At 40.2% G+C, this 14652-nt stretch overlaps 1 protein-coding gene across 2 annotated transcripts in view; it reads left to right on the forward strand.

Annotated features, from left to right (window-relative positions):
* Positions 1-14652, forward strand: part of LOC127417147 (craniofacial development protein 1-like) — a 44636-nt gene that overhangs the window by 537 nt on the left and 29447 nt on the right. For both annotated transcript variants that reach the window (XM_051656876.1, XM_051656877.1), the window contains exons 2-5: positions 102-234; positions 1321-1543; positions 3918-4048; positions 5064-5201. In XM_051656876.1, coding sequence (XP_051512836.1) covers positions 102-234; positions 1321-1543; positions 3918-4048; positions 5064-5201 — 625 coding nt within the window. The remainder of the gene's footprint in view (positions 1-101; positions 235-1320; positions 1544-3917; positions 4049-5063; positions 5202-14652) is intronic.

Raw genomic sequence — 14652 nt, forward strand, 5'->3', positions numbered from 1 at the left:
CGCCGCTGGTCTTTCATGACCCTGTCCAGCTCTCCTGATGTTAGAAGCATAATTAATTGTTTTACATTACGAAAAATTTCGTTTGTTCTTTTATTGATTAGATGATAATCTGAGTGAGGATGACCTGAATGATTGTGTGAAGGAGGATGATCTGGAAGGGGAAGACCATGATAAGCAGCAATCAGAACATGTGAAGAAGAAAAAAAAGAAAACTAAAGGAGACATTCCTATGAGGTAAGAGATTGTTCACTTGAAACGTAATTACACAACAGTTAGTTTTAGTTAGTTATAACTGGATTGTCAAGTAGCGTGCTGATGTTTAGTTTAACAGAACGCTTCACTATTTCTATCAAAATCAAACCCACAATGTTTGATCCTGCTTTGTCGTCTTGTGTAACTATTTTCATTGGCATTGGCAGAGCTGATATAAGCAAAATCGTTGACCATATTGTAAGATGTAAAAATGTAAGTTCCTCAATATTAAAGGTGCACTCAGTAACTTTTGTCTTTGTGTCATCTTGGACTTACACTGACACCTAGCGGCTTGGATGCAGCTTAATTTAAAATCAACAGTTTTCAGATGCCATTGTAGAAATTTAATATTCACATTCAGCCATGACTAATTTAATCAATGAGTTATGTGTGTAAAATAACAGGACAGTTACTGAGATTAAGCTAGTAGTATTCAGCTGGTCATGTGATTCTAACATGGCAGCCCCCATAGGGTGGCTCAGCGGTTAAGACTCGGTTCGGGGGTTCAAGCCCCAGCACCACCAAGATGCCACTGTTGGGCCCTTGAGCAAGGCCCTTGACCCTATCTGCTCCAGGGGCGCTGTATCATGGCTGACCCTGCACTCTGACCCCAGACTAGCTGGGATATGTGAAAAAGAAGAATTTCACTGTATATGTGCAAATGTATAATGTGTGATAAATAAAGAAAATAAAAAAAATAAAATAAAAAAAAAATAAAATGTGCGGACCCTCTCCATGTAGAATAAAACAGCTTTTATAAGGTTACTGATATGACTACAGTTTCATTTGAGTGGTCATGATTTCCTATATATTCTGTATAATTACAATTCATGTCTTTAAAAGTTAAACATTTTTAATGAGGAAAATCACTGAGTGAACCTTTAACTTCTTGTATAAAAGCAATATCACATAACCGTGCTGTTTTACAGTGATGAAAATTAGCACTGTGATTACCTGTATTATACTGATATTCAGTAGAATATTACTCTTTCTGGTGTGATGTTCCTTAAATAGTCAGTCTGGTTAGTTGCCAAATATTTCTCTTTTGCTGATTTTTTTTAAAATAAGAAAAAGGAAAAAAGGAGGCCTCAAACTAGATGAAGATGGCAAGGGAAGTGCAGCAGACCAACAGAAAGATGAACATGAAACAAAAGGAGATTATTATATTGGCAAGTCAAGAGGGGATGATGAAGAACAGAAGAAGAAGAAAGCAGATGATCTGTGGGCTAGTTTTCTCAGTGATGTCGGCCCTCGACCCAAAGCAGCAGCTCCAAGCACAGGCTCTCTGCAGGTAAACATCAACGCAAGAAAACTCTAAAAATAGTTTTTAATTTGTGAAAAAATCTGTTTTGCGAACATTTAGGGTTCTATTTTCGTGGCCGCACTAAGCGCAGCTTTGCAGTTTTGAGATTCCATTAGCAGGTGGTAATGAAGTTCATGTCCAAACTCCGAAAATGTTGTGGAACATCAAATTATGTCACTGACAATCACTGTTGAAGCCATTATATGAAATTAAAATGTAAGAGATTTATGTTAACTTTTCTAGAGGTCATAGTTTATTTTTCAATAATACATTTTATTACTATAATTTATTATGTTTATATTTACAATAAATTATTATTATTAAAGTACAAATTTTAAAGCAGAATCGACCAGTAGAAGTGAAGTGTGTTCAAAGAAAACAAAACAATCCCTCGATCCACAGCATAACCTGGAAGGCCGATCAGTGTTTATACTAGCTATAATTTGTATGTCACTTGATCAATATGATTAATAATATTTACATTCTCTATCATTTTAACGGAGCCTCCAAATCCTGAACCACATTTTCCATGCATATAAAAGGAGTGTGTTACTGTCATAGAAATATGCCTGATATTCAACAAGGGCCCTGGAAATTCACAAAAGTCCATATTTGTATTCTTCTAATTCATTGCATACAGTCCATTTGCACTACCAACTTCTTATGAATGTGCTGTCTTTGTAAATGTTACTGGTGCTTGAGGGAATGGACTACATAATAGTATGCAGGCGGTGCAATAACCGGAGAAGAACCTCAGAATTAAATTGCACTTGACCCGGCCCATTAGCACTTCGCGTGTGCAATTTCACCACACCCACTTGCACTTAGACTTAGTGCATGCTTGCACGAAAATACCAAAACTCCATTCCCACTGACTTTTCGCGTGTGACATAAAGCATAGAGCTAACACTCTTAAAATAGGGCCCTCAGACTTTTCCGCTGTGCAGTTGCACAAAATCGATTTGCATGTAACAGAGTTGGCAGTTTGTTCAGTTATGTGCAAATCTCTGCACACTTGTTTTAATTAATTCTGATCTTCAAAATAGAGAAGTTTAAAAATGCACATAGATTAGGATGTGTGGAGTAAAATGTATTTCTTTGTAAATCTGTGTGACAAATGTTTTAGAAATTTCTTTAAAAAGTCTTTGTAACGGGGTTCACAGGACGGGCAAGGAGGAGGCGGGAACCGGCAGAACAGTCAACATCATTTTAATGACATAATTGAACTTAAACATAAACACATAGACACACACAGCGGCCGTGTGTGTCTCTCTCTCGAACTAGTGCCTCCGGCTCATCTTTATTATCTTCCGGCTGATTAGGGCAATTCGGTGCCAGGCGTGCGTCCTCACAGCCCGGCCACGCCCTCCTCATCACAGTCCTCCACTGCCCGATTCAGACCGGGGAAACCTCCGGCTTGACGTACTCCCCTCCCTTCCTGGAGGGGAGGTATTGCCCTTCTGGCAGTCCTTCTGCTGGCAGGTCTTCCCTGCCTCTCTGGAGCCCTGGGAGAGACGAGGGGAGGGAGAGGGAAAGAGCAAGGGGAGAGACAGAGAGGAGAGAGAGAAAAACTCGCTTGCCGGTCCCTGGACACGCCGTCGCCTGGCCCTCAGCCACCCCTCAGCCACTCCTCCACCCTCTGGTGGACGACATCCGCTCTTCCCCTGGCGAACGATAACGACTCCTCTGCTTCCTCCGACTCCTGGTGGCCGACAGCGACTCCTCTGTCCCCTGGCGGACTGCCGCGGATCCTCCTTTTCCCGGCAGATGGCAGAAGCAGCGGCTAGGACTCCACGACAGCGCATCCCTTCTCCTTCCCGGGTTTCGGCACCAATGTAACGAGGTTCACAGGACGGGCAAGGATGAGGCGGGAACCGGCAGAACAGTCAACATAATTTTAATAACATAACTGAACTTAAACAAACATATACATACAGACACACACACAGCGGCCGCATGTGTCTCTCTCTCTCTCGAGGCTTGTTTTTATCCCCCTCCCGGCTGATTTGGACAATTCAGCACAGGGCATGCATCCTCACGGCCCAGCCACACCCTCCTCCTCGTCACAGTCTTTAAATGTAAGATCAGTTTCTGTCATTTTTCCTTTTCTTTTGTGTTTTGTGCTTTTGTGTTGATGTAGTTTATACCATACATTGAAAAGGCTTTATTTGGACTGAAGTCATCCATTGTGTTTGATGTGTTATGTCTGTGGTTCAGTGTCTTAAGACTCACAATCCTTGCTCTTTAGTCTCCTTAGTATACTATGAGATTACTTGTTTTATTTTATTGTATTTGTTTGCGCTTCTGCTTTATTTAATTGTCAGTTAGAATAAAATGCACATTTTCTTTGTATCATTTATAGACCACATCCACAGTCACCACAGATAAACCCAGTAAACCCACTACAGGCTCTCAGCAGCAGGAGGACAAACTCAAAGAGTCATCCAAAATCACAATTACCAAGGTGTTTGATTTTGCCGGGGAGGAAGTGCGGTAAGTTAAACTTGCTTTCATGACTGTGAGTGTTAAATAAGGCCACCAGATGGCAGCATACATCCATTATACCAGTGGTTCTCAGCCTTTTTTTGATGAACGCCCCCCTACTTCATTCCCTTACCTCAGCCATGATTTCTATAAAACAAACTATGGCATTTTTGTAATTATAAACAGTAGACCTACTCTAAACTCATGTAAAAACAATAAATACAAAATATATGTGTAGTTGATGCTGCTAAACCAGATACTTCAGATGCGTTGCTAGACTTCAAAATCAGATGAACTGCTGTTCAAATGCGTACCAAACTGTATAATTGAGAACCAGCTGATATACTCCAAGTGTAGATAAATGTTTTAATGCAAAGAGGAACTTCACGATAGATTTGATTATTATGACTGATAAATGCCCCCCATTTGTAACCTAACGCCCCCCTCTCTACTAAATTGCTCACAGCACCCCCTGGCATCCTTTGAACGCTCACTGGGGGGCGGTACCGACCTATAGAGAACCCCTGCATACAATGTACAATTGAACATGCTCCAAACATCGGGCAGTCAGCACAGTAATTACATTTAGGAAACAATTGTCCAAAAGTCATTTTGGGTAAACAAAGTGTACTATATGATGTTTATATTTGTGATCATAAAGCCAAAAGCTGCCTTTCAAAAAAATACAAGGGCCCTTTTAGTGAATGTTATCTAATAGTTTAATTTTATCTAATCTCATCTTGGCTTGTCTTGTATATTCTTGCTACTTTTCAATAATTCATTCCAGTGTATTGTATCTGTGAGTAAGTCACACACCCAAAGCTAAGCTGACAAAATATAAATATCCTGCAAAGCACAATGCAATTACAAGCTTTGAACCGATTTGATGAACACAAACTGTGATCTATATAAAGACTTGTATTATATATAGAACATATCACTGTGTCATTTATTTTTGAAGATTTTAAAGCACATGCGATTAGTTACAATTATTACATCTTTTGTGGTGCTTACTGTTCTACAGGGTGACTAAAGAGGTGGACGCAGACTCACGAGAGGCTAAGAGTTTTCTGAAGGAAGAGGAGAAAGCACATGAGGACAAAGAACAGCAGTCCTCATCCTCTGAACCTGAGCCCATATTACCAGTTTCTTCTGGATCCAGGTACTACCCCAGTGAGACCCCTTTATTCATGCATATCCCTGTTACGATCCTTCACAGTGTACCAGTTAATTAATGAAACTAAGTGGTTTTTAATGGTTCCATTTTGTGTATCACTGCTACGGAAGTGAATAACTCAATGCATGATTATAGTTAATTCTTTGTTATTGCTGATATTATATTACAGTAATTAGAAGTCGTCTCCTTTTTGCCATTGGTGCTGGTAAATAAATGAAGACATCAATGTGTGTTTGGTGTGCAGGGCAAGAGGTGATGTCAGATATGTAATTGATCTCTGACAGCTAGTATGATCGTGAGCCTTTGATTCTCTAATTCTGTCTGCTTTTAGGGAAAAACAGCAGTGGCACACAAGAATTATTCAACCAATGTGTGCACAGATGTGTGTGTGTGCAAGATTGTTTTCCCCATATGTATATATTCTATTCATATATAGGCAAGTCCAAAAGTAACATACACATTCAGAAACATTCACCAGGTAAAGCCACTCCACCTATTGTGTCCTAATTCAGTCTTTTACAATTGTATGCACATTACTCCTGTTCTTATTTAAGTAATAAATGACCGGGAATTGGTGAGGAATGTCAAAGTCGTCTTTTAGTCTGTCATCCCACTTCCATTCCTAATTGTTAGATATGATAAAAATGAAGTTGTTTCGAGTAGCAGGATGCCACCATAAGGGAGAGGTTATCATTGTTTTGATCTGTCTTTCCTAGGTCGTCCCTGCTTTTTACGCAAGGTTGTTATGGCGTTAATTTGGACGAATGCTCTTGTGTGTCCTCTGAGATTGTGAATGTTTGCTGAACAGGAAGTGATATTTTTCTCACACAGGATATACAGTATTGGGCGTTGGCATGCACAGCAGGATAGCAGTTTGAACCCAACCCTTGTCAACCCTTTCTCATCCAAACTACTGTCACTTACTTTTTTATGTCCACACTAAAAACAGTTGCGCTGCCTCTACTAAACTTTTTGTCTCTGGTTTTGATTTTAATAGCTGCTGCAGTGCTCAGATATCATTGGACAAATTTATATCAATGGGTTTTCTTCTTTAGCACAGCAGGAATCCCGCTGAAATTACAAAAAGCACTGAAATGCAAAGGGTACCTGTCTCCAAAATCTCTCGCTTTCCTTCTCCTCCTTTCCTCCTTTAAGGCTCTTTTGTGTGATTTGAGGTAAGAGGGCTTGAGTCAGCACTGTGGTTCATACGAAGCCTTCTCACTCTCTCTCTCTCTCTCTCTCTCACTCACACACACAGCTCTCTGTTTCTCTACTTAACAGTGTCATACTGCGCCTCAGTGCAGAACTACTGACAATAGTGATACAGACTCTTCTTTCTCCTACATTTTTGTCCCCTGTCCATACACACAGATCTTTCTTTTCTTGGTTCAACAAAGATAATTACACTAAGACTAGGGTTGCAACTGCTTACACTCTTAACTACTTTAATAATCAATTACTAAATTTTTTGTTTGATTAATGGGAAAAATTTTATTTTCTGCATTTTATTGAAAAGCATGTTAGTCCACATTTTGCCCAATGCTCTCCATAAAATAATGTGCAAACTGAAGGCTAGAAAAAAAAATGTTTGCTATACACATACACACATACTTACCTGATCACTCCATCTGTTAGTGTGAGCAGGGTCTAAAATTAACACTCAACTAATGCCAGTAAAAATAATTGAACTAGGCAAGTAAATAAAATGTAGTTTGTTTGTTTATTTGCTTTTCCCCCCTCCTGATCTTCATGCAACAACGCATACATAGAATATTCATTGTATTAAGACACAAAAATGAAAATATGAGGAGCACTAAGCACTATGTAATCACTATGTATCAGTGGCAAGATGATTTTGCACTCTGAAGCTGTGTCCCAAATGATGCACTATAAACTGTACTTGCACTTTCAAAGTGTAGTATCCTCTCAAATGAAACGCAATGTTTTTTGTTTTTTTACTACACTGAAGTGTTTGCTGTTTTTCAGCATACTCAAGTTATGTTTCAAATGCATGCAATGTGTTGCAGCTATCTTTAGCACGTCAGTCTTACATCTCAAGTAATACACATATTGACACAGCTGGTAAAGCATTCAACTCACTTTTTCAAGGTGCTGGATTAAAAAAAAAGTTGCAATAGTTGTGTCATTCACCCTTAATTACAATTGTTTTGTCAGTCTAGCATCGTGGCCAGTTAACCGCACCCCTTCCACTACCTACAGCAAGCCGTGACCGCTGAGTGCTTGAAGTCCAACATTCCAAACTTTTTTTCAGTTGAGTACATCATCCAGGTATTCGTAGTATTCTTCTTTTCATTGCAGTTAATGTGTGAACGCACTACTTGCAGTACAAAATGTTGTAGAAAAGTGCAGAATGATGCGATTTGGAAAGCAGCTTGTGTGTTTGCTTGCATGAATGTGTGAATGATAACCTTGGGACACATCCGCATTGTGAGCACCGTTTGTGTGGACATCACAGACAGAGGTAACCTCTCCGCTAGCGGATCCAGAGTGGAGCAGCATTGTGTAATTCTGTGCTGTCTAAGTGCTATCGATCAGAAAACCAGCCTAATTTACTGTTGCTTGTTCTGTGCTCCACCGATAGGTTGATTGATTGTCTTGTGTCTCTGTGGTCTTATCACAGAACTTGACTGACTTTGAGGCTGAGCTCCATCTAAGCACTCAGAAACACACACACAAATGTGTAATTCTGTAATGGTCTATGGTGGTGTCATCAAAGCCTTTATCTCTCTCTTAAAGAAAACAGATGCAGTTTTATTTACACACAATGGCTTTAGAAAGTATTTGGACACTTAAATCACACTAAAAATATCTGAATTTAATTTCAGCAGATGACAAAATATCAAACCAAGTAGCATCTGCAAACAAAGGATGTGAGACTAACCATTTTTGCAATTACTTTAAACCAACTGGTCCCAAGGAGGTTTTTAGGAGGAGTGTCAGAGTGTAGGGAATGAGAGGCTCAGGACCCAAATGCAGAGTGAAAGTCAAAGGATTTATTAATATAACAATAAGGGTAAAACATTTTTTTAAAAAAAACAAACACAACCTAAAAAAACGTAAAGTAAGTAATCCAGGCTGGGGCAGAGGTTACGGGGAACAGGACTGACCGTACCGCATGGGAACAGGGAATAACACGAACTGACCAACGGACCAACAAGACTAGATCGACTGGAACATTCAAGACCAACTGGAAAACAAGTTGAACTGGCACTGGACAGCAAACACGAGGATAGTAAAATAGGGAGAGAAATCAAATGGGTTAACAGGGGACAGGTGAGGCAAATGAACTAATAATAAGCAAACAAGGAGGCGGGGTATGACGTAAGACATGTGCCCTCGGATGACAACAAAACACTCGAATGGCATGAGAGCAAGACAATAAGGCAATATACGCCCATGCCATCCGACAAACAAGACGAGAGAATGTGTAGCCACGGCAAACAAAGTGATGCCATGCATTCTCACACTAAAAGAAACCTGAGCGTACATCGCGAGGCAAACACCATGCGATATATGCAACAGGCGACAAAAACAAGACAGGACACCTGTGCAAGAGTTCGGCCACACACACACCCGACACCTTTGACAAGTGACCGAACCTCAGCACAACATGAAGACAACTCGTGACCTGGGTGCGCAACGCAATGTGAGCATGACGCGAGGCGCACCCGCATTTGTGAGAGCCAGACAAACTATTGATGTGAGTGCATGCTGCCAAGATGACAATAGACAAAACTGAAAACACAAAGGGGGGGAAGGAAGGGAAACCAGGGAGGGAGTTTAAGGAAAGGGGAGGGTTCAGAGCTCTGGGAGGAAGCCTCAGGGTAGAGGCAGGGTCTGGCGGCCTCAGGGCAGGGAGGATGGAGTACTAGGTGGTGGCCGCTGGACAGGGGTCGGAGGACTGGGCGGTGGCCACTGGACAGGGGTTGGGAGAGAGCAGCTCTGGGGGCGAAGCTGTGGAGGGCTCGGGGGGTGGAGATGTGGAAGGCTCGGGGGGCGGAGCCGTGGAAGACTTGGGTGCTGGCTCATTGACCTTGGCAGGCATGGGCGCTGGCTCGTTGACTGTGGTGGGCGCTGGCCCGTTGACCGTGGTGGGTGCTGGCCACGGCAGGGGAACGGCTTCCATGGCCATGGATGCTGACAGTGATGGGAACGGCCACCGTGGCCGTGAACGCTGGCAGCAACAGGGGAACAGCCTCTGTGACCGTGGAGATCAGTCTTGCACAATGCTGTGGTGGAATTTTGGCCCACTCTTCTTTGCAGAACTGCTTTAGTTCAGCCACATTGGAGGGTTTTCGAGCATGAACTGCCCTTTTAAGGTCTTGTCACAGCATCTCAATCGGGTTCAAGTCAGGACTTTGACTAGGCTACTCAAAATTTAATTTAGCTTCTTTTGAGCCATTCAGAGGTGGACTTACTCCTGTGCTTTGTATCATTGTCTTGCTGCATAATCCAGGTGCGCTTGAGCTTCAACTCACGGACTGATGACCGGATGTTCTCCTTTAGGATTTTCAGGTAGAGAGCAGAATTCATGTTTTTCTCAATTCACCAGGGCCCTGAAGCAGCAAAGCATCCCCACACCATCACACTACCACCACCATGCTTGACTGTAGGTATGATGTTCTTTTTGTGGAATTCTGTGTTTTGATTTACACCAGATGTAACGGGACCTCTGTCTTCCAAACAGTTCCACTTTTGACTCATCAGTCCACAGAACATTCTCCCAGAAAGGTTTGAGGATCATCATGTTGTGTTTTAGCAAAATTCAGAAGAGCCTTAATGTTCTTCTGGGTTAGCAGTGGTTTTCGCCTCGACACTTTTCCATGGATGCCATTTTTGGCCAGTGTCTTTCTGATAGTGGAGTCATGAACAGTTACCTTTATTGATGCGAGAGAGGCCTGCAGTTCCTTGGATGTTGTCCTTGGCTTTTTTGTGACTTCCTGAATGAGTCGTGCTGTGCTCTTGGTGGAATTTTGGAAGGTTCACTACTGTGCCAAGTTTTCTCCATTTGGAGATAATGGCTCTCAGTGTGGTTCTTTGGAGTCCCAGAGCCTTTAAAATAGCTTTGTAACCCTTCCCAGACTGATGTACTTCAATCATCTTTTTCCTCATTTCTGAAATTTCTTTTGTCCTTGGCATAGTGTGCTACTGGGTGAGACCTTTTAGCTAACTTAATACTGCTGAAAAAGCTCTATTTAGATGTTGATTTGATTGAACAGGGCTGGCAATAATCAAGCCTGGCTGTGTCTAGTCCAGCTGAACCTCATTATGAATGCAGTTTCATAGATTTGGGGATTTAGTAACTAAGGGGCAAATACTTTTGCACACAGGCCCAGTTGGTATTGGATAACTTTTTTGCTTCAATAAATAACATTATCATTTAAAAACTGTATTTTGTGTTTACTAAGATTGCCTTTGTTTTATGCTAGATTTTGTTTGAATTTTTGAAACAATTCAGTATGAGATATACACAAAAACAGAAGAAATCAGGATAGAGGCAAATACATTTCCACAGCACTTGTATGTAAAAGCCCCGTTATACAACATATACTCATAGAGAGGAATGAGAGGGAAGTCTGCCCTCTGTCTTCCTGTTTCTGTTCCGCTTGGCTGTCTTTCAGTTTGCTGTATGTGAGTGAGTAGAAGTGCATACAGCAGTTCTGGGAAAGCTGTGTGTGTGTCCAGTTAAACTAATGATTTCCACATGTGACAGTCACTGCTCTGCTTTTCTAATTATAGAGCCTGATCTCTAAGGCCCTAAAAATAGGGCCTGCTCCCTCCATTATTGCAGAGCACTCACACACCTCTCTCTCTGTCTGAGGCTCAGGTCAGGCCATGTGTGTGTGCATACTCCATCAAGGGCAAAAGAGATTGTGTATACTCTGTAGGGCTGAAATGGTTATAGACAACGTCGACAATAAATTTTCATTGTCGAATAGTCATTTGATCTTATTTAACATAACATGAGACCACATTAAACTCTAATGATGGTGAGCAAGAGGAGCACCGCAGCTTGCGCCTGATTGAGAGGATGAACACACAGCTCACAGATGCACTCCAAACTTTCCAAACAGCTTAAGGTGATATTGATCACAAAGTATGAGGAATTATACAAAAATACAAAAGTGCATACAGAAGCACTCTCATTGTGAAATAAAGCAGAGCCAGAGCTGCCGTTCCACTTAAGCAAAACTTGCATGTCAGAACGTCTTTAAAGGAAAAACCCAGACGTTATATCTTTAATGCATCCTTTATTAAAGTTAAATAATATGGAAGCAGGTTGTGTAATTAATTTCAAACTCCAAAACTGACTCCAAAACTGACTCTTCTACGAGTTGCATGAAGTGACCCGATCTAAGGGGGAGAGATTGAAACTCCACCCGGCTGTTACACACTCTGGCACGGGGACGCTTGTCCCTCGCACGCGCGGCTCACGACATATTGAATCAAAACGTGTGTTGCGGTGTGTATTTTATCATGATGAAAAGCGGTGAAACGCAGCTCTATTAAGAAGAGAGAGTTTGTTTTTTGTGAGTTAAAGATGGGACGAATTGAACAAAAGAGAGGTTTTCTCCCATAATATAGTGCAACAAAATACGTTTTTAATTTGTTGTTGTTTTGGCTTGTTTTCCAATATAAATATAAAAAACTCCTTTAAAACAACGTACATTTACTTTAGGAGCTATACTGCAGAAGAAAATTTTGTCATCTGAGAATGTTGAATATAATATTAAATATTTTAAAATATCTAAAAATACTTAAAACAAGACACATTTACCTGAGAAGCAACATAAGATACTTAGACTTACTTTTAGACTTGCTTTCAGAAAATTATATTCTCTGAAAGCAAGTCTAAGTATCTTATGTTGTTTCTCAAATAAATGTCTTGTTTTAAGGATTTTTAGATATTTTTAAATAAAAAACAAGACAAACCACCTAATAATGAGGATTGTTTTGCAGTGATTTTTTCTTAATAAAAAGTATTTATTTTCCCTATAATTTGGTGAATGGCATTTAGAGGTATTTTTAAAAGATGATTTTGTCCTCTTGTTAGTAAGCATACATTTTAATAAATTTAATAAACATTTAATAAAACCTTTTAAGTCAAGGCACAAGCTGAATAGTCGGGTAAGAGCTAATGATTAATTGTTGAAATAATCGCCCGATTAGTCGAATAATCATTCTAATAATTGTTAGATTAGTCTTATCCAAATAATCATTAGTTGCAGCACTAATACTCTGTACATTGTGTATACTCGCATTAGGGCATCCTCATATGTAAAGCTTATTCATTAATAAAGTTTTTTGGTAACACTTTATAAGGTTCTATTTGGTAACATTAGTAAATGCATAAGTTATCATGAACTAGCAATGAACAATATTTTTAGAGCATTTATTGTTGGTTTGTTAATTTAAACAGTACTGTGCAAAAGTTTTAGGCACTTCAAATCAAATCAAATCACTTTATTGTCACACAGCCATATACACAAGTGCAATGGTGTGTGAAATTCTTGGGTGCAGTTCCGATCAACATAGCAGTCGTGACAGTGATGAGACATATACCAATTTACAATAACATCAAATTAACACAACACAATTTAAACATCTGATATACACATAATTACACACAACAATATACAAATAATAACATACACTGTACAGTATACAATACGCTTTTTTATTTTTTATTTTTATTTTTTTTACTATATAGATACACATTATTCAATAAAAATAAATGTATATATATATATATATATATACACTATATTGCCAAAAGTATTCGCTCACCCATCCAAATAATTGAATTCAGGTGTTCCAATCACTTCCATGGCCACAGGTGTATAAAATGAAGCACCTAGACATGCAGACTGCTTCTACAAACATTTGTGAAAGAATGGGCCGCTCTCAGGAGCTCAGTGAATTCCAGCGTGGTACTGTGATAGGATGCCACCTGTGCAACAAGTCCAGTCGTGAAATTTCCTCGCTACTAAATATTCCACAGTCAACTGTCAGTGGTATTATAACAAAGTGGAAGCGATTGGGAATGACAGCAACTCAGCCACGAAGTGGTAGGCCACGTGAAATGACAGAGCGGGGTCAGCGGATGCTGAGGCGCATAGTGCGCAGAGGTTGCCAACTTTCTGCAGAGTCAATCGCTACAGACCTCCAAAGTTCATGTAGCCTTCAGATTAGCTCAAGAACAGTGCGTAGAGAGCTTCATGGAATGGGTTTCCATGGCCGAGCAGCTGCATCCAAGCCATACATCACCAAGTGCAATGCAAAGCGTCGGATGCAGTGGTGTAAAGCACGCTGCCACTGGACTCTAGAGCAGTGGAGACGCGTTCTCTGGAGTGACGAATCACGCTTCTTCATCTGGCAATCTGATGGATGAGTCTGGGTTTGGCAGTTGCCAGGAGAACGGTACTTGTCTGACTGCATTGTGCCAACTGTGAAGTTTGGTGGAGGGGGGATTATGGTGTGGGGTTGTTTTTCAGGAGCTGGGCTTGGCCCCTTACTTCCAGTTAAAGGAACTCTGAATGCTTCAGCATACCAAGAGATTTTGGACAATTCCATGCTCCCAACTTTGTGGCAACAGTTTGGGGATGGCCCCTTCCTGTTCCAACATGACTGCGCACCAGTGCACAAAGCAAGGTCCATAAAGACATGGATTAGCGAGTTTGGTGTGGAAGAACTTGACTGGCCTGCACAGAGTCCTGACCTCAACCCGACAGAGCACCTTTGGGATGAATTAGAGCGAAGACTGCGAGCCAGGCCTTCTCGTCCAACATCAGTGTCTGACCTCACAAATGCGCTTCTGGAAGAATGGTCAAAAATTCCCATAAACACACTCCTAAACCTTGTGGAAAGCCTTCCCAGAAGAGTTGAAGCTGTTATAGCTGCAAAGGGCGGGCTGACGTCATATTAAACCCTATGGATTAAGAATGGGATGTCACTTAAGTTCATATGCATCTAAAGGCAGATGAGCGAATACTTTTGGCAATATAGTGTATATATATATATATATATATATATATATATATATATATATATATATATATATATATATATATAAAACGTGTGTGTGTATATATATATATATATATATATATATATATATAATATAGGATGTACAGTATTGTACTGTATTGACATTCAGGCTGTCGGTTGATAGACAGTTGTTAAGAGAGAACATAATATAATAATAATAATAATATAATTTATAATATAATAATATAATATAATAATATAACTTGTGAAAATCTTTCAAAGTGAGGATTTCTTAAAAAAAATTAATGACATAAATAGTTTTCATTTATCAATTAACATCATACAAAGTCCAGTAAACATAAAAAGAGCTAAATCAATATTTGGTGTGAATACTTTTGCCTTCAAAACAGCACTAATTCTCCTACTT

This window comes from Myxocyprinus asiaticus, chromosome 26, assembly GCF_019703515.2.
Source record: "Myxocyprinus asiaticus isolate MX2 ecotype Aquarium Trade chromosome 26, UBuf_Myxa_2, whole genome shotgun sequence".
In the NCBI taxonomy this organism is placed as follows: Eukaryota; Metazoa; Chordata; class Actinopteri; order Cypriniformes; family Catostomidae; genus Myxocyprinus; species Myxocyprinus asiaticus.